The 20,324-nt window shown below is 39.1% G+C and overlaps 2 protein-coding genes across 3 annotated transcripts in view; one reads left to right on the forward strand and one right to left on the reverse strand.

Moving 5' to 3' along the window:
• Positions 1-469: 469 nt before the first annotated feature.
• On the reverse strand, positions 470-12,684 carry ZPBP2 (zona pellucida binding protein 2). Its single transcript, XM_032279356.1, is given in 9 exon segments — positions 470-930; positions 2,123-2,303; positions 3,702-3,784; positions 4,343-4,561; positions 5,211-5,372; positions 6,031-6,182; positions 8,579-8,847; positions 9,092-9,229; positions 12,550-12,684. Coding segments are annotated over 9 exon segments (1,461 nt in total). The 3' UTR covers positions 470-808.
• Positions 12,367-20,324, forward strand: part of IKZF3 (IKAROS family zinc finger 3) — a 96,437-nt gene continuing 88,479 nt past the window's right edge. The window contains exon 1 of one of the 2 annotated variants that reach the window (XM_032279806.1): positions 12,367-12,689. In XM_032279806.1, the coding sequence (XP_032135697.1) occupies positions 12,683-12,689 (7 nt within the window). In that variant the 5' untranslated portion in view covers positions 12,367-12,682. The remainder of the gene's footprint in view (positions 12,690-20,324) is intronic. The other variant, XM_032279805.1, reaches the window with a different exon arrangement.

The following is a 20,324-nucleotide window of genomic DNA, read 5'->3' on the forward strand; positions in this document are numbered from 1 at the left end:
GTGGGGGCGGGGATGGGGGTGTGTGGGGGTGGGATAAATAAGTGCAGCACAGAGGATTTTTAGGGTGCAGAAACTATTCTGTATGAAACTGCAATGGTGCACACACGCCACTATGAATTTGTCAAAACCCACATAACCTTATAACACAAAGAACGAACTATGGACTACAGTTAATAATAAATCAATATTGGTTCATCATTTGTAACAAATGTGCCACACTAATGCAAGATCTTAATAATAGGAAAAATTGTGTGAGGAGGAATAAGGGTATGGGGTGCGGTGGGTATATGGAACTCTATGTATTATCTGCTCAATTATTCTGTAAACCTAAACCTATACTTTAAAAAATAGTCTATTAATTATCTTAAAAAATAAAATCAAAGGGACCAAAATAAATAACTTTTTTGGTTCTAATACAAAGATAATATACATGCCTTTATATCATACAAGAGTGATTCCAAACAAATACATAGAAAGTATAAAATTTTTATTTTATTATACTTTGCTACCCTTCTTGACCTTACTACACTCTTAGGTACAGAGCAACATATTGTTTGTAAACAATAAAACATTTCATTAAAAATAATCCATTAATACTTCAACTTTCCTTTGTACACTGGAGATACTGGATTAAATGCCTTCTTAGAAATGCCAAGTTAACCATTTTTTTAAAAGTTTCTAAAATGCATGTTTTCCAGTGGTTTGGTCTTACTGATTCTACTTAATAGAACTACCTGTGATCCTCTGGGATGTGAACAAATCATCTTATGTCCCCCACTTCCACAAGTAAGTGACAATGCTTTCACCTCTAGTCTTCATATTGTCGGTTTGAAGTTTATGGGCAAGATTTAGCTCCGTAGATAAGGACAGAAATGCAGGTCTGACAAGTTACATCAACATCAGGACTAAAAGTCCCAGGACTACAAACCACTGCAGAGGAAAACACATGGAATAATTATAATTTATAGGTATTTCATGCTTCTGCAACTTGGGAGGTATTTTATACCAACAATATAAATCTGCCTTCAATATCACATCATTTCAGTGCCTATATTATACCAAGTAATGTTCAGCTAATTTAAGTTGTAAAAGATTATTTATGAGTTTCAAACTTTATAATTTGATGATCTTAAAGAGAAGAGAAAGTGAGAATCCTATTTTTTCTTTTACTATCAGCATTTTACAGTATCTACTGCAGTACTCCATTTATGAGTTCCTATTTCCTAGTTCTCGGCTTTCTAAGTAGGACCATTCTGTTTTCCTTCATTGTACAGTAGCTTAAAACAGAACACTATGGAAATGTATACAAGAGAGTACATCAGGAAGAGTTAATATACATTAAAATAAGTATATTTAGAAATTTGGGCTTTGGCTGGGTGCTGTGACTCACGCCTATAATTCCAGCACTTTGGGAGGCCGAGGGGGGCAGATTGCTTGAGCTCAGGAATTGGAGAACAGTCTGGGCAACGGGGTGAAACACTATCACTACTAAAGATACAAAAATTAGTCAGGTGTGGTGATATACACCTGTAATCCTGGCTATTCGGGAGGCTGAGATTGAAGAATGGCTTGAGCCTGGGAGGCAGAGTTACCATGAGCTAAGACTGTGCCACACTGTACTCTGGCCTGGGTAACAAAGCCAGACTCCATATCAAAAAAAAGAAAAAAAAGGGGCCAAGTGTGGTAGTCCACATGTGTAATTTCTTTGGGCACTTTGGGAAGCCAAGGTGGATGATCACTTGAGGTCAGGAGTTCAATCAAGACCAGCCTGGCCAACATGGTGAAACTCTACTTTTTACAAAAATTAGTCAGCTGTGGTGTCGGGTGCCTGTAGTCTTAGCTACTCAGGAGGCTGAGGCAGGAGAATTGCTTGGACCGGGAGATGGAGGTTGTGGTGAGCTGAGATTGCACAGCTGCACTCCAGTCTGGGCAAGAGAGCGAGACTCTGTCTCAAAAAAAAATAAATAAATAAATTGGGGCTTTGAATTTTTACTTCCCTTTAGATAATTTTTTTGGTAAGAGAATCAGTGTAAAGATTCTATTCAGTTATGCCAAGTGAATTACTCATGTATTCTTCTGACTATATAACCTAAATATTTAGATATTTATATTTTGTAATTACCACAACAGCTAGCACAATTACTGTGTAGACCTTCATTTTTTCCAAAGCCTGGTCGACAGCTATCCAGACGTACTACTTGAAAACTGTGGTCCACAAAATGCATTGCTGGTAGAGTTTTATTAAAGTTATGGTGGAAAATATATGCTTGGCTCCGAAAAAATTCTTCTATTCGATCTCTTGCCTAAGGTGTAAAAATACCAGAGAGAGGTACAATTACTAAACCCTGAACCAAATTTATCCTCCAGTATCAGAGGCAATTATGTAGTATAAGCATGCCATACTTTACATAGATAAATTCCTGAAAAGGTATGTGTTAACACCAAAATTAGTCTAGGCTTGACCTTATCAACTGTTGTCAATTGATATGTGCAATGGTTAAGAAAAATTGGCCAGGCGTGGTGGCTCATGCCTGTAATCCTAGCACTTTGGGAGGCCAAGGTAGGCAGATTACAACGTCAAGAGATGGAGACCATCTTGGCCAACATGGTGAAACCCCATCTTTACTAAAAATACAAAAGTTAGCTGGGCATGGTGGCACGCGCCTGTAGTCCCAGCTACTCGGGAGGTTGAGGCAGGAGAATACTTGAACTTGGGAGGTGGAGGCTGCAGTGAGCTGACACCGAGCCACTGCATTCCAGCCTGGTGACAGATAGAGACTCAGTCTCAAAAAAAAAAAAAGCGAAAACAAAAACAAAAAAACACTTTTCTTTGGTCAGCATTATAAACTGATGATGTAAATTTTGGGTTTTTGACACAAAATTTAATAATAACTAATGTTAACTGTTTCTCATAAGCCATGTACAACATCAATTCAGGATATGGGCTCAGGAACTAGACCAGAGAGTGAAGGGATTTTTCTTTTTTTCTTCACTGCTTATGTGGGTGTGGAGGGATTTTAAGACTCTGTCTTTAGCCTCTGAGGATGGTGGAGGGGAGAGCAACTATTATGATCAATAGAGATACAGTTTTGGAAGCAGCATTGGCTTAACCTAGAGTAACATATTTGTGAAATCGTCCTTTCAGCTACTATTTAATCATCATTTGAGGAACAAAGACCAGGGATCTGTCTTTCTGTCATAGATAAAATACATAATACTAATCTTGGGAACTAACTAATGTTCCAGATTTACTATTCCAAAATAACACATCTTGATACTCCAGCTCTCTTTCGATAAAAAAAAAAAAAAAAAATCTTGAAATAACCAAGAATCTCATAATCTCAGTTTAAAAAACTGAAACCAAAAATCAATAATATTTTAAAAAATCAATGTTAATACTTTATATTTAAAAAATAAATTTACTCCTTAGAAATGTCTTTATTATTGATAAATATTCACAAGATGGAGAAATAGATTTTTAAGAAATGTTTTAAGAAAACAAAGTATTTACAAAAAAATTTTAAAATAGCTTTATTGATTTTCAAATACTTCCTCCTTGGCTGAGGCAGGAAGATCACTTGAGCCCAGGAGTTCGAGGCTGCAGTTTGCTATGGTCGTACCACTGCACTCCAGCCTGGGTGACACCCTGTCTCTAAAAAAAGAAAAAGATAAATAATTCTTCCTTAAAATGACAGTCTCACCTGGACGATATTGTGATTAGTGATATCTTCACAGTCAGCAGATCCATTGCAAGCACCTTTCCACCCTGGTGCAAAAGGATTAACTGAAGAGAAAAAAAATGATAGGTTCACAAAGGGATTCTAAAAAGTTTCAAACATTTCAATAAAGGTCCAAGTGCTGAATTCAGTGTGCAAGCAGGCATGTTTAGTCCCACCATCTAATCCTAGTACTAAAACAAGGTGCACAATTTGAGTAATTTATGCTTTATGGTTTCACTCCATCTGGGGGCTAATACAAGTAACTACAAGGCTTTAAAATGAATAGAAATACATTTGGTTTAGTGATTTACTTTTACTAAATTTTCAAAAATACTATTAAAAATTCTGTAAGAAGTTATAAGTGAAATATTAGCTACATAAAAGCTGTATTAATAAAATGATATTGATTTTTAAGAAGCAACAATACGCCATATTTGAAAGTAATTAATTAGTGTGTTAAGTTTTAAAAGTGTAAACAGGCTAAGATCAACTATATACGTTAGTGCTTAACAGACATTTAATACCTATTACTTAAAAAATATCTCATATTAATATGGTAATTAATTTTGAAATTATCATGGTTCAGGACTAAATTCAAAATTAAAGAAATGTTAAAATTTTACCTTGAAATGCTATAAATAGCTCATGTATGAGGCCATGTTCTGGAATTTCAACAGAATGACATTTATATGATGGTTCTATGACATGGCAGGACAAATCAGATACCAGATTATCCAAGATTTTCTTCAGCACTCTAAAGAGCATATCATTGTATCTCCCTATACAAGACTTTGTGGTAAAACGTACAGCCATCTGATATGAATAATCAGGTTCCCGATACGCTTTAAAAAAAGAAAGATAAGAGTGAAAACAATGGTGCCTAGCATTGATTTCCTCTACCAAACAATTTTCAAATAGCATGTAATGCTTAATCCCGTCAATACTGCAATCAGCATAGAAACTTATCTAATAAAATGTTTTATCAGTTAGTCCTCACAAAAATACACCAAACTACTAACTTTAATGGAAAATGTTATTTTCATCTGATATATTATCTACTTGGCACAACAAGAGACATGGCTTCTGTGGGACGGCTATATAGATAACAGTATCAAGAAAAAAAAAGACTTTGGGGAGAGCCTTAATTCACAGAAAGTATCATTGCTGTCAGCACAGCCCAGTGAAAGAATCGTTAACTTGCTTTTACAGAATTAAAAGATCAGTTTTGAAATTACCGGCTAAATTGTGGTAAAGTAGATGTGCTTGCATATCTAGACAGAGGCAAGTGGGGAATTGAAGGAAGATTATTTAGGATAAACTATCTTGATGTCAATTTAAGAGTTTGCCTAGTCAAATATGTCCCAAAATATTCTGTAAGTCATAATTAGTGATAGTCACCTATTACAGACTCATTTTCACTAAATGAAGACACTAAACATTTAATTGTGATCCAAACTAAATGTGTAAGTTAAAATGTGCCTAAATTCTTACCAAAGACCATAAAGTCATATCTCTTTTTTACTGTCTTTTCTTCCTGGGTTTCTGCTTTAACAGTCTTATAAGAAAGAGTACATGTGTAAAGTCCAGACAAAGGCTCCAGAAAATCTTTCACCATCAGCTGTCCAGTTTTAGTTATATTTATTCGATTATTTCCTAAACAGAATAGTAAATTACTTATTTAACATATAACGTATCAAGCATTATTTAGTAAACTTGGAATTACAAATAGATACAAATATTTTTTCAAATTAATGAACGATCTCAACTTTAAGAATCCCACAAAATCTTAATTCTGTCATATTACTCTGTGGGAGACTACATGATAAAGTACACTTTTGAAATATATTTTGTGTTTTTTTGTTTTGTTTTGTTTCTTGGCATCTAGTTCCAATTGGTTCATACCAATAATTCAGAAAAAGAGATTACATTGCCCTGTAGTGCTATACAATTTCTTCAGACAAGACAGAAACTGATTAATAATACTTATGTACCAAGGCACGCTAACATCACGAAAAATTATATATTAGCTATGTCATCTCCTGTTACTGGCGCTACAATGATAAATTTTAGGTTTTATAAAGACCTTTGAATTAACATAGCTCTGAGACGTAGGGCACAAAAATTACTGCTTCAGTTTTTGCATGAGGAGAAAATAGAGAAGTGGCCAAGATATAACATGATTTGTCTAAGCAGGGAGCAAGAGAAACTGCCATTAAAACTAAATTTCAATTTGTTCTTTCTAATAAGCAATAGTGATTTTTTAAAAATATGTTCACATCATTAAAAAAGAACATATTAAAATCAGATTTACCTGTTAATGTCTTTTCATTAGGCCCAATCCATAAGTAGGTGGGGTCCACTACTTCTTTTTTAGCAAGCTTAAAATCCATACAGATAAGGACTGGGCTATTTTGATGTAACTTAACATATATTTTCTCTGTGATGAAATAAAATAATGTATAACTACATTATATAGCAAAATTAAATTAAGAAATATATGCCTACCATTTTGTCTTGAAGACACAAATTATTGTTGGATTTCACTATTTAAAAAATCGATATTTAACATTTAGAATGCTAATCTGAAGTTGTTGCTTCTCATAGTACGTTTTTTTAAACTCATTATTAATCATGAGTCATAACATTTTTCCATATTTGTTTATAAAAATATACATTATACATTTAAAGTTTATTTTAATGTACACATTCAGAACTCACTCAAATCATAATTTTTTGGGGGATTGGTGGAAGGAATTCAAAGTTCAGAAAAGGACTGGGCAGGGTGGCTCACACCTGTAATCCCAGCATTTTGGGAGGCCGAGGAGGCGGATTAATTGAGTCCAGTTCGAGACCAGCCTGGGGAAAATGGCAAAACCTTGACTCTACCAAAAAAAACAAAACTTAGCTTGGCATGGTGATGCGGGCCTGTAATCCCAGTTACTCGGGAGGCTGAGGCAGGAGAACCACTTGAACTCAGGAGGCGGAGGCTCCAGTGAGCCGAGAATGCACCAATGCACTCCCGCCTGGGCAACAGAGCGAGACTCCCTCTCAGGAAAAAAAAAAAAAGTTCAGAAAAGGACTTTAGCAAAACTATTTTAAAGATGATCAGCTGGAGGCCGGGCGCGGTGGCTCAAGCCTGTAATCCCAGCACTTTGGGAGGCCGAGGCGGGTGGATCACGAGGTCAAGAGATCGAGACCATCCTGGTCAACATGGTGAAACCCCGTCACTACTAAAAATACAAAAAACATTAGCTGGGCATGGTGGTGCGTGCCTGTAATCCCAGCTACTCAGGAGGCTGAGGCAGGAGAATTGCCTGAACCCGGGAGGCGGAGGTTGCGGTGAGCCGAGATCGCGCCATTGCACTCCAGCCTGGGTAACATGAGTGAAACTCCGTCTCAAAAAAAAAAAAAAAAAGATGATCAGCTGGGCTTGGTGGCTCATGCCTGTAATCCCAGCACTTTGGGATGCCGAGGTGGGTGGATCACCTAGGTCAGGAGTTCAGGACAAGCCTGGCCAACATGGTGAAACCCCCCTCTGTACTAAAAATACAGAAATTAGCTGGGCATGGTGGCAGGTGCCTGTAATTCCAGCTACTCAGGAGGCTGAGGCAGGAGAATCTCTTGAATCCGGGAGGGGGAGGTTGCAGTAAGCTGAGATTGTGCCCTTGAATTCCAGCCTGGGTGACAGAGAGAGACTCTATCAAAAACAAACAAACAAACAAAAAAGATCATGATCACCCTAAGGGAAACTTGATGTTTAACTGTAAATTTCCTCCATTGGGAACAATAATTAAGCCTATCTGGGGTATACTAGGAACATGTGTGATTGCTTCTTGTTTCTGGTTTGGTAGAGAAAGAACTGTATGCTTGGAATCACTGCAACCCAGAAAGATACTAATTTTAAAGCCTACTGAATGCCATGCTCTGAGTACATAAAGACAACGTCCTACAATTTGGTGGGGGGTCGGGGAGAGGACCCAAACCTGGAAGGATTCTAAACGTAACAAATGCTATCAACTGGCTCAAAATTATCTAAAATTAGCTATGTGACTAATTTTCCTTGGGAAAGTTTCACGGCAGAGATAAATGACATTTGAGCTGAGCCTTGAAGGACGCAAAGTTTTTCCAGTTAATAATGGGAGGATTAAAGATATTCCAAACAGAGGACCTTGGAAATCACTCCTCTGAGTGGGTTTCCCGCGCTGCAAAGCAGCAGAGGCACCTAGAAGTGAGATGGCATCGGAGAAAGAAATTTGGAATGAATCCCAGCCCCTTGGGAGCTGCACGGCTTTAGCAAGGCAACTCAACAGGGGTCGCTGTAAGGATGAAAAGATGCGACCTTTGCGAACTGCCAAGCAGATGCTTGGTATAACAGGTGCTCAATAAACGCTCACTCGCTCCCCTTCCCTCCAGGTTCCAGGGAAGCTCTTCCGGGAAGAGCTCCGCAGTTCCGGCCCCTCCACTGGGCCCGCGTGCAGAGGTCCTCGTTACCTGGGTGTCCCGGCTGGCCATAAATGAAGCCCTTCGTGTTGAATAAGGTAGAACGCGGGCATTCGACTGCGGAGGAAAGAAATCACTGACTTTTTAGTTAGAAGAGGAGCGGGGTTCAAGTAGGACAGGGCAGGGCGAGGCGAAGGAGGCAGGGCCGAGGGAGAGGCCTGGGGACCCGGCGGAGGGAGCCCCACCTCCTGGGAGGCACCAGAGCACCGCGGAGAGGAGGACCCACGCTCGCATCGCGGCTCAGGGGCTAGCGTCGCAGGAGGCGTCGAGGGACGGTCTCCTTCCTACTTCAGCCCTGGCCCAACACCTCCCCATCTCCTCCACAGCGCCGAGCGGAACGCCGGGGTCACCTCCCCTACCCGTCCGTCGCCCCCTCGGGAGCGGACGCAGAGGAGAACGCGTGCGTGCTCTGATTCTCGCGCGCGGGGGCGGGGCGAGGGCGTGGGAGGCGGACGCCTGGTGCCCTGGTGTCACGCGGCCGCAGGCGTGCGAACGCTTCGCGCCTTCTGACCGGCGCCATTTTCCCGCGCTCGGCGCCCCTTCGTTCTCCTAGCGGAGCGGAAGGGAGGAAGAGAGTAAGGGGAAAGAAGCCGCGACGTCGCGTTCCCGGGATTCCGCAGTCTAGGGGCTGAAGGGATGGAGGAGAGAACACCGGGGGGGTCCAAGGACTGTAGGGGGGTTGGGGGCGGCCGCCAGGGGATGCGATGCGATTGGGACCTGAGGAAGGCAGAGGCTTGTGACAATTTCCTCCTCACGTGAAGCAGAGAGGCCCGCGTGGGGATTTCCTGTGCCTCTCATCTCATGAACGCTGAAACGGGGTGTCCAGTCTCTTTCAAACTGACAAGCGATTTTTATCTAATTGCGTTCTTTACCCGCAAAACCAAGACCCGGAAGAGCAACTGCTGAGCCAAGAAGGCGCCTCTGGGCCTTCCCACTCTAGGGGAGCGTTGAATCTTGATTTTCACTTCAAGTACGAGGCGATGTGAGAGACCCTCCCAGTGCACAGGTATCTAGGTTGGTGAAGTGACCTGGCTTTAAAAATGGGTCCAAGCGTAAGGCAGGAGCCCGACTGGCTTTTTCTGTAGGGATGGATGATTAGTCAAGATCAGGGGGCTCCAAAGGGGATCCTGCCCGCGTCGTGGATGGCTCCTTCTTGGCTATTAGTTTGGTGGCCCGAAAGGCCCTGTGTGTTGTCTGTTTCTTAGCAGCGGGGCACCACCCTCAGTAGTGGTTTTGAGTAGGCTGGTTAGCAGAGAGAGCCCAAGGTTCAGACAGGGTGCAGAATGGTTATTTTGGGTGAGATCAAGAGTTTTCGGTTTTATTTCCTTTAAGCCGAGTCAGTACTTGGACTATCTCAGATGGTCCAGGAACAACCTTTGTCAGTAATTTCATTTTTAGTCACCGTTAATTTTACCTATATAGCATAAGCTGTGAAATGTGACTCAGTGAGTCAGATCCACCCATTGTCAGTTACCATGTCTGGATACATGGTCTGGTCTCAACTGTTCCCTTCTTAAGGTAATGATAACAAAGACAGATTTAGGCATTATCTTTGATTCCCTCCAAGTTCATCATTCCAGTTTTAGTCAAAGTACATTATAAATCCACGGTGTGTCTTGTTGGCTTCTCAGTTATTGCAAGTAATTGATCCTTGTAAATCCTATGTGATAAACTAAATCCTATGAGAAGAGACTTAACCAAATGAGTAGTAGTTGTCTGTCAAAAGTACCCATCCACTCTTTTTAAATAAACTTTTTATTTTAGAAGAGTTTTAGATTTACAGAAAAATTACAAAAACAGTACAGAGAGTTTTTACATACTCCCACTCAATTTTCCCTATTATTGACATCTTACATTGGTTTGGCACATTGCTTCCAATTAATGAGCCAATATTGATATATCACTATTAACTGAAGTCCAAACTTGATTCAGATTTCCTTAGTTTTTTGCCTAATGTCCCCCCTGCCACCCCGTCCTTTTTTTTTTTTTTTTTTTTTGCTCCAGGATCCCATGTGGGATCCTACATTACCTAGAGTCGTCATAGCTCCTTAGATTCCTCTTGACTGTGTCAGACTTTTCTTGTTGTTGAAGGTCTTGACCTGGCTTTAACTGGTTAGGTATTTTGTAGAATGCCTCTCTACTGGAATTTGGTGTCTTTCCCCATGTTAGACTAGAATTATGGGTTCTTGGTAGGAAGATTACAGAGATAAAATGACATCCCCATCACATCATATCAAGGGTACATACTATCAACGTGCCTTATCACTTGATGTTAACCTTGGTCTGTTGGCCTAGGTACTGTTTGTCAGGTTTCTCCACTGTCAACTTACTCCCCCACTTTCATACTATACTCTTGGAAGGAAGCCACTATGTGTGCCCACACTTAAAGAGTAGGGATTTATGCTGCACCTCCCTGAGGGTGGAGTAGCTACATAAATTATTTTACCAATCCACTTTTAATCCCCTTAGGTATCACTCTCGGGAGTCTGAAATACTCAGTTTCGAACTATTTACAGAGTAGTAACATGCTCCACTGTCGAGTATACAAAGTATTGTAATGGAATATCATAAAGTTTTCTTACAACTTTTTTTTTTTTTTTTTTTTTGAGGCAGAGTGTTGCTCTGTCACCCAGGCTGGAAGTGCAGTAGTTCGACCTCAGCTCACTGCAACCTCTGCCTCCTGGGTTCAAGGGATTCTCCTGCCTCAGCCTCCTTAGTAGCTGGGATTACAGGTATGCACTACCACGCCCAGCTAATTTAATTTTTGTATTTTTAGTAGAGACAGGATTTCATCATGTTCGTCAGGCTGGCCTCTAACTTCTGACCTCATGATTCTCCTGTCTCGGCCTCCCAAAGTGTTGGGATTACAGGCGTGAGCCACTGCACCAGGCTTACAACTTTTTAATAACCAAATACCTTTTCATCCTCATACCATCCCTGTGAAATTTTACAGTTCCTCTTCTGCTACTTTTGACATGCTATTTTTGCTTTTAGAAACTAACAAACAACAAATTTCCCCTTTCAGTACTAAAATTAGACCTAATGTTTAGAATATTTCTCCAAAATGGATGTCCTGTAGAACTCCCAACTTATACATTTATAGAGATGCTACCATGGTGCTTAAAGCCAGTGCAGTTTTTCACTCATTTAAAGATATATACACGCATCACATAGGCTGCCTATACCAACAACACACTGTTGTTTAAAACTACAATTCATAAAATTACAGCATGCATACTTTAACTTGTAAGTGTGGATTTCTTCTGATATGGTCAGCTGATGCATAAATTCTCAACCTTAAGTCTCAAATATATTTGTATACACTAATACGATTTTCTAATAAGGGTGACAGTGGCCTTTTGATACTCATTCGTGTATTGTCCAGCACACTGGGTATCTTTAGAAGGGCTCACCTGAACAATGTCCCTTAGACCTCAATGTGAAGAAAAGTTCTGCTTTGAAAACAGTTGTGTGGTCACGTCCCCTTGCCTCTCTCTGCAGTCAAATGTGTGCTTTTTCTCTAGACAGTAGGGAGGATGTTGGGAAAAGACGTTGACTGGTACATATCTGTGTACTAACATCTTTAAGTTAATTTTCCTATCTTATTACCCCCACCTTCCACCCTTAGCTCTACTTTCTTTGCTCATTTTTCTGAAACATCATATATGTATTTTTGTAAGGTGTCTATTTGGAAGAAGGCAGGCTGAGAGAAAATAAACACACTCTATTAAACACTCATTCTATTTATATAGAGCGGGTAGTATTGTGTGAGTGGTGGCAAATAAACCAAGCAGTTCCCAGAGGGAAAACAAAAGTGACATAATTGCTTCCAAAAATCAAACATTTGGATTGATAAAAGTGCCAAAATCCATTCGGACTGTCTTTCTAAAAACTTGGACCAAAACCTCTTACTATGTGAAATGAAAAAGTGAGGAAGGAAAAAAAAAATACTTTGAAAGAAGGGAGTTCTCATGGGTACTTTTCACGGCTGTTATCACCAAATATAGGCAAAAAGTTCCAGATCTTCTTCAATTTAAGATAAACGTCTGAACTTGAGCTTGCCAAGAAACCAGTGCAGACCCTCCATCCTCCGTGTGATATTACTCTTCTCATCCATTATCCTTCTAAAATAGACATTTTGAGACAATTTAGTGATGCGCCATTTCCATCCTGTCAAGGTTCCTTGGGTTTGACATTCAAAAAGGGGCTGGAGGCGCGGAACCCGAGGCACTCCGCGGACAGCGTCCTTTAAAGCCGCCGCCAGCCAGCGCCGCTGTAACCCCGCGTACCGGCAGGTCGCCGGCTCCTGCCCCTTTCAGTCTGCGCCGACGCGGCGGCCGGATCCCGGGGACTCCCCGCGCCGGGAATCTCCCGCCAGCTGCGAGCTGTGTCCCGGCGACGGCAGGAGCACGTGGAGAGGCCGGGTAGCCAAAGCAGCAGCTCCAGCCCGGCCCAGCAGCGACATGGAAGGTGAGCCTGCAGCCCACTTCTTTTCTCCCGGGTCTTTGAGAAGCTTGACCGGTGCAGGCAGCAGAAAGAGTTTCTTCTGAATCTCGGTTTTGCTTCTATTTATTTCTTTTGTCAAAAGTAAATATGAGGTATTTCCGAGGGCAAAGCTAGTCGATTCTCACTTGTCCTTCCTCCGCTCTTTGGAAAGTGATAACTTCTTTGCAATTTTATTTCTAAAGGGTTGTCAGACATGGGGGGTCAACCCTACGTCTGCAGAGTAAGAGCACTTAAGGGGTGTCCCTGAAATAGCTGCAAATCTGGGGTGGAATAACCAACCCTTTTGGATATTTTTTTCCTTCGTATAGCCTCAGTGTTCATTGGAATTGAGCTAATCTGAGTGACTTGTTTTCTTCCAAGGGTAAATGGTGTTATACGGGAAAGGTACATTTGAAAGGGGTTGGCACTTGCATTTCCCTTGGAACTTGATCTTCTAATAAATCTTTACTCAACGCAAAAATCAAGTTCACATCAAGAGTTTCATTTGAATTAATTTTGAAAGTCATAAAACTATCCTCGCTTCTCAAACATTTTTTATTCTGTGCTTCGTTGGGTTACCTAAAATTTCACACTGCTTCTGTAAACTCTTCAGTGGTCTTTTCAACAAGTGTTTCTAAAGCCTTGAAAATGGCTAATGCATCTCAACTCAGGGGGATGGTGGTATTTAGAAAATCAGAATTTCATTCTATTAAAATGAGATATTGACGCCTAACTAAAAGGTTACTTTGATAAATATGAAGATTGTGGATATTTTCTTCATAATAATGAAAGGATCTCTAACAATGAACTGATCTTTGGCAGCTTTATTTTTAGAGTATATGAAGTTATTAAAATATCAAAAACCTTATGCTTTTAAATTTTTTAATTATTAGGGTTTAGAAACTTAAAAATGTTTGCATTTTATATAGTCTGATTACATTCACTGTTTGTAAAAAAAAAAAAAAACTTTTTTTGCATTTTAACATTTAAATAATGGTTTATTAAAGTGTAACTTTTAACAAAGGTTTTACTGGCCAATAGCAAGGGGGGAAAATCGGGCTGTTGTATACAATGGGAAAAATAATTGTTGAAGAGCTCTTATGCTTTATTACACAATGATTTATTTGTATTTATGAAATTATAAATCAGTACTTTGACACTATTTTTCCTAGACTTAACTATACCACATATTAAGGATAATGTACAGAACCGTGCAAATCCATAGAAACTGGAGTATTTCTTTATAAATGTTAATACTTCCAAATTCATTTATTTAATGCGAAATAAAGAAAATAAACAGCATATCTTAGGTTATTGGTGTACTAATACAGATATTTAATAAGCCTGGATGAAGACTCCCTGAAGAAGAAAAGAATGAAAACTTGTGTAGAATTTAATTCAGAATGTATAAAAAATTATAAATGGAAAGAGAATATAGATCAGTGATTTTAAAAAGTTGTGTTTACATGATTAGATTAAATTTATAGGTCCATGGAAATAGATAGTATAGAGTATATTTAATGCAAAAACTTTTAACATTTAAATTTTAAAAAGAGATTAATTATGTGAATTTGGCTGTTTTAATGTCAGGTCCTTGAGGATAGAATATTTGATGTGGTAAAATATCTAGTTCATTATAGCTACCAAAAATGGACTAATCTGACCCATGTTTTTGATATTTAAAACTAAGTATTTTTATATCATCTTGTTTTGATCTCAGTCTAGAATAGAGATTTGGTCTGTAGTGTATACCTCTCTTGGCAATGTAAGAAAGTAGAATACTTCATGGAATACCTTTATTTTCTGCTCAATTTGGGGATCACATTGATTCATAACAGTTTATTGTGCAGTTTATTATAATCATTCGTTCAGCATATAAAGTCATTTAATAAATTCATTTATCTTTTAATTAATTTATTGAGACTTTGTATGAAGATATCAGATGAATACGTTTTTGAAATAGAAATCTTGTCATGTAGAAATGAAGATTTTAATGCATATACTAAATCAGAAGCTATAACTTTTTAATTTTAATTTCTTTTTAATTTTCTCACAACTTTAATTATTTTCTACCCAAAGATTCTTTACGAATCGCTAAATTTTATTATTTGTACTTTAACATCTCTTCTGTCTGATATGGTTGGGAAATGAGGTGGTTCACAAACATGAATTTCACAGATAATGGCTGACTTCCAATTTAATGTAAAGCCTTTTTATTTTTAACAATATTGGGTAAAGATTTTTCTAAGTATGTTTATTACACAGCCCCCTGCTTTATAAGCAAGGTACACAAGAGATAAGTTTATCTCAGCAACTCTGAGACATTGTTCTATCAGATCGTGTATTATTCCATAGTATATTTTCACAGGGGTTTTGAGCTATGTAAAGCTGAATGCCCCTACACCAAATATTCCCAGGATATTGTACAATTTTTGCCTCCTTCTTGATGTCAGCTTCTATTTCTTACCACATGGATTTTGTAGTAGCAGTTTTTTGTTTCGGGCCCCTTTCCATGTTCTGGATGGTTGAGATTAACAGAGATAAGTCCTCTAGCTGATGGAATTTGTTCCCCCTCCATTGTGAGCATATAGAGGATGAGATATGAAGGTTTTAAGGACCAAAAGCCAAAAAAAGGCCATGGGATCCTGGTAGAACATAAATTTTCAAAATTCGTGCTTGTGCTTCCTATAATCCAATATGCTATTTCACACTTCCATGTCTTTGTTATTATGTTCACCCATTCTCTGCTTGGTTATGCCTACTCATCTTTCAAGACTGCTCAGACATCATCACCATGAAGGCTGTATGATGACCTTCTTCTGATGACCTCCTCCTAGTGCCTTCTGGCGATCACCCCTACCCAGTCCCTCATGTCCCTCTACCTCGGCTAAAGGCCTCTTCTTTCTGTGGATACTTCTACCACATTGTGTTGAAATTATTTATCGATTTAGGTGTTTATTCCCCCTCTGGCCTTTAAGCTTCTGGAGAGCAGAGACTATGTCCTGTTTTTGTACACTAAGTGCCAAGGACAGTTTTTGGTTCATAGAAGGCCCTCAGAATTTGTTGCATTCAATTAAAATACTGCTGAAAAAGTACTCTTTTTTATGTTTATTGTGATGCATTTTATTTAAATAAATTTTTTAAGTAGGAGATTGGGGCTAGTAATTCTTTGATAAAAGTCAGTAATTTTTTAAGCACTTAAATTGTATAATTGAAAAAGAAAGCTTAGGAAACAAAAATGTGATTGGCTATTTTTTGCTAGACTATCACTTAAAGCCAATTTTTTAAAAAAAATTTAGATTTAGGGGGTACTTGTGTAGGTTTCTTACACAGGTATATTGTGTGATGCTGAGGTTTGGGCTTCTATTGATCCTGTCACCCAAATAATGAGTGTCGTACCCTATAGGTAGCTTTTTAACCCTTGCCCTCCTCCCATGCTTCCCCCTTTTGGAGTTGCCAGTGTCTAATTTGGGGTCACATGAATTCATAACGGTCCATGTGTACCCAGTGTTTAGCTCCCACTCGTAAGTGAGAACATGTGGTATTTGGTTTTCTGCTTCTGTGTTAATTCACTAAGAATAATGGCCTTCAGCTGCATCCATGTTGTTGCAAAGGATATGATTTCATTTTTTTATGTAAAGCCAAATTTTAACTATTAAATTTACGTAAGCAGATTTCAGGATCACAATTAGTCCATTAAAATATCCATTGAATATGAGCAGAATTTGTTTTCTCAATCAGCAAGATATAGATGATGCCATAAAATTAGCATACACTTTTGAGTGATACTTTTAAAATACATTCTTATAAACTTTTCATTTATATATAGATGTATATACATACACTTATTTAGGACTAAAAGATTATTGGTAGATCTTTTATCAGACATCTAACTTTTTTTTCTTTTAGAGACAGGTCTCACTCTGTTGCTCAGGCTACCACAAACTGCTAGGCTTAAATGATCCTCTTACCTCGGCCTTTTGAGTAGCTAGGACTACAGGCATGCACCACCATAACCTGCTAATTTATTGTACAAACTGCCATGACCTGCTAATTTATTATTTTTTATTTTTTGTAGAAATGGGGGTCTCGCTATGTTGCTCAGGTTGGTCTTGAAGTACTGGCCACAAGTGATCCTTCTGCCTCAACCTTCCCAAGTGCCGGGATTACAGGAGTGAGCCACTGCACCTGGCCTAGATAGATGTCCAATGACAATTGGCTCAAACGTCAAGCTATAGTTCCAGACCATGTATGAGAAGAACTGAGTGATTAACACAGAAACTTGCCAGCAGTAGGTGCTCACTGAATGTTTTTTGTCCTAAGGATTCATTAGTTATTTTGAAAAGAGACCCTACACATCACAAGGGCATAGAATGTGCTGTATAGGCTTTATTAAATTTAGCTCCATATTAACTGATACATTTATGATAATTAGGAACCATAAGGATGAGGCTAGGAGTAGTGGTTCACGCCTGTAATCCTAGCACTTTGGGAGGCTGAGGTGGGCAGATTGCTTGAGCCTAGGACTTTAAGACCAGCCTGGGCAACATGGTGAAAGCCTGACTCTACAAAAAGCACAAAAATTAGCCAGGCGTGTTAGCACATGCCTGTAGTAACAGTTACTTGGCAGGCTGAGGTAGGAAGATGGCCTGAGCCTGGGAGGTCGAGGCTACAGTGAGCCATGAGCGTGCCACTGCACACCAGCCTGGGCAACAGAGGGAAACACTGTCTCAAAAAAAAATTCATAAGGATGACACCAAGGCCTTTTGGATCACTGAAAAAAAGATACAGTAATGAAACAATAAAATTTATTTATAATATATGTAGATTGTTTGAAAAGTAATCTGTGCATAACTTTATTTATTAATATTACTATATAATCCATCAAAATGCTTTTATCCCTAGTGATTCTGAAATTATTTTTTCAGCCTAATTGAAATCTGGTTTTTGCATCCAAAATTTAAGGTTTTTTTTTTTTTTAATTAAAAAGTTCTTTAAAACATTTAAGGGCGGGCTGGGCGTGGTGGCTCACGCCTGTAATCCCAGCACTTTGGGAGGCCGAGGTGGGCAGATCATGAGGTCGATTGAGACCATCCTGGCCAACATAGTGAAACCCCATCTCTACTAAAATACAAAAAGTAGCTGGGTGTGGTGGTGTGCACCTGTAGTCCCAGCTACTTGGGATGCTGAGGCAGGAGAATTGCTTGAACCCAGGAGGCAAAGGTTACAGTGAGCCAAGATGGGTTACTGCACTCCAGCCTGGCACCTAGTGATAGAATGAGACTCTGTCTCAAAAAACAAACAAACAAAAAAAAACAAACAAAAATTTAAGGGATGGGCATAGTGGCTCACACCTGTAATCCCAGCACTTTAGGAGGCTGAGGTGGGAGGATTCCTTGAGGCCAGGAAATTGAGACCAGCCTGGGAAACATGGTGAGGCCCTGTTTCATTGTTTGTTTGTTTGTTTGTTTTCTTTTTTTTTTTTTTCCTGTTTCATTAAAAAAAAAAAAAAAAAACAATAAAAATAAATTGGTCTGGTGTGGTGCTGTGTACCTGTAGTACTTGGGAGTCTGAGGTGGGAGGATTACTTGACCTGGGAGTTTGAGGCTTCAGTGAGCTGTAATCACTGCACTCCTGTATGGGCAACAGAGTGAGAACATGTCTCAACAACAACAAAAAATGTAAGTCCAAAGTGGTATAGAGTAAATAAAAATAATATGGAGTTACCATATTATATTAGATACCAATGCCATATAACCATATTATGTTAGATATGCATCCAATCCAGGAGATATTTTAAAACTAGTTACTTGATGGTGGCAGGTGCCTATAGTCCCAGCTACTCGGGAGACTGAGACAGGAGAATTGCTTGAACTGGGGAGGCGGAGGTTGCAGTGAGCCAAGACCTCACCACTGCACTCCAGCCTGGGTGATGGAACAAGACTCCGTCTCAAAAAAACAAACAAAAAAAAGACTAGGTACTTGATAATGGACATGAAACAAAGAACATTACTCTTCCTACTTATTGTCAGTACTTAAAATCAGCTTACTGTGTGATTTTTTTATAACAATGGAATTGGCGACATGTCACAAATTGTACATAGTAGTGTTCTTAGAGATGAAATTTTTGGCACATCAGGTTATTTGTGGGTTTACAAAGGAAACTTTTCTTTCTTTCTTTTTTAAATAGAGACAGGGTTTCACTGTGTTACCCAGGTTGGCCTTGAACTCCTGAGCACAAAAGATTCTCCTGCCTTGGCCTTCCGAAGTGCTAAGGTTATAGGCATGAGCCACCAATGCCTGGCTAATGGAAGAAACTATTAAAATAAGAAATAGAAAACATTTCAATAATGTCTTGATGAAACAATATAAAACTGTTATTTTTCTACTCTTTTAACTAGGTTTCTTGTTTATTTTGGTAATTAATACACCTGTAGCCCCTTCTAGACTATTAATTTCCAAAGTTTAGGGATCTCTCTTTTTTAAATTATTTGAGGTGGGGGTCTCTCTACATTGCAGGCTGGTCTCAAACTCCTGGGCTCAAGTAATCCTCCCACCTCATCATCTTGAGTAGCTGGGACTAAAGGCATGTGCCACCAAGAATAGCAAGGGATCCCAGCACATAGTAGGACTGCGATCATATTTGTTAAATAAATTAATGAATGAGTTGCCTATGTGTTTGGTCATTTGACTCTTTACTTGCCCAGCTTTTATGGTAAAGGGAGGAAGGAAAATAAAGACATTGAAACTGGTAAATTTCACTGGTTAATTTGTTAAAGGTACTGTTAAAGGTTTAGTAGAAGAGATTGAAGTATTGGCTAAATCCAGCAGGTAAATAATGACATTTTTCTAATCCATGCCCCCCACATAACACAATGCCTTCTAACTTTTGGCTTTATTTAATAATTTTGGTACATTCTTTATTTTAGTGAAGCACTACAGTTTCCACAGTAAACCTTTTCTTCACAATAAATGTTTTGATTCTTAAAATTGTTGAACATAACTTCACTTAATTTGAATTCTCTATCACAGCAACATCAGTTCATTTAAGAAGTAATGTCTATTAGAGAGACTATTAATTTACCAGAATATTTGGCACATCAGAACAATTTCCTGTTTCCTAGGGTAGTCTGTGGAGATGAGAAAAGATCACTCTCACCAACCTATAACGTTTTTATGGATATGGAATTACATCATAACTGATGGGAAATATTGTCCAGTATGAAAACTGGAAGTAACTAATTTTTATAATATTTTTTTTTTTTTTTCCAAGACGGAGTTTCGCTCTTGTTACCCAGGCTGGAGTGCAATGGCGCGATCTCGGCTCACCGCAACTTCTGCCTCCTGGGTTCAGGCAATTCTCCTGCCTCAGCCTCCTGAGTAGCTGAGATTACAGGCACGTGCCACCATGCCCAGCTAATTTTTTTTTGTATTTTTAGTAGAGACGGGGTTTCACCGTGTTGACCAGGATGGTCTCGATCTCTTGACCTCATGATCCACCCGCCTCGGCCTCCCAAAGTGCTGGGATTACAGGCTTGAGCCACCGCGCCCGGCCCTAATTTTTATAATATTTAACAAGTAATCATTTTTGCTGTCATCTACCTCTGTGTCTTAGTTAAG

This window comes from Sapajus apella, unplaced genomic scaffold, assembly GCF_009761245.1.
Source record: "Sapajus apella isolate SASKATOON/1434 unplaced genomic scaffold, GSC_monkey_1.0 scaffold12, whole genome shotgun sequence".
NCBI lineage: Eukaryota > Metazoa > Chordata > Mammalia > Primates > Cebidae > Sapajus > Sapajus apella.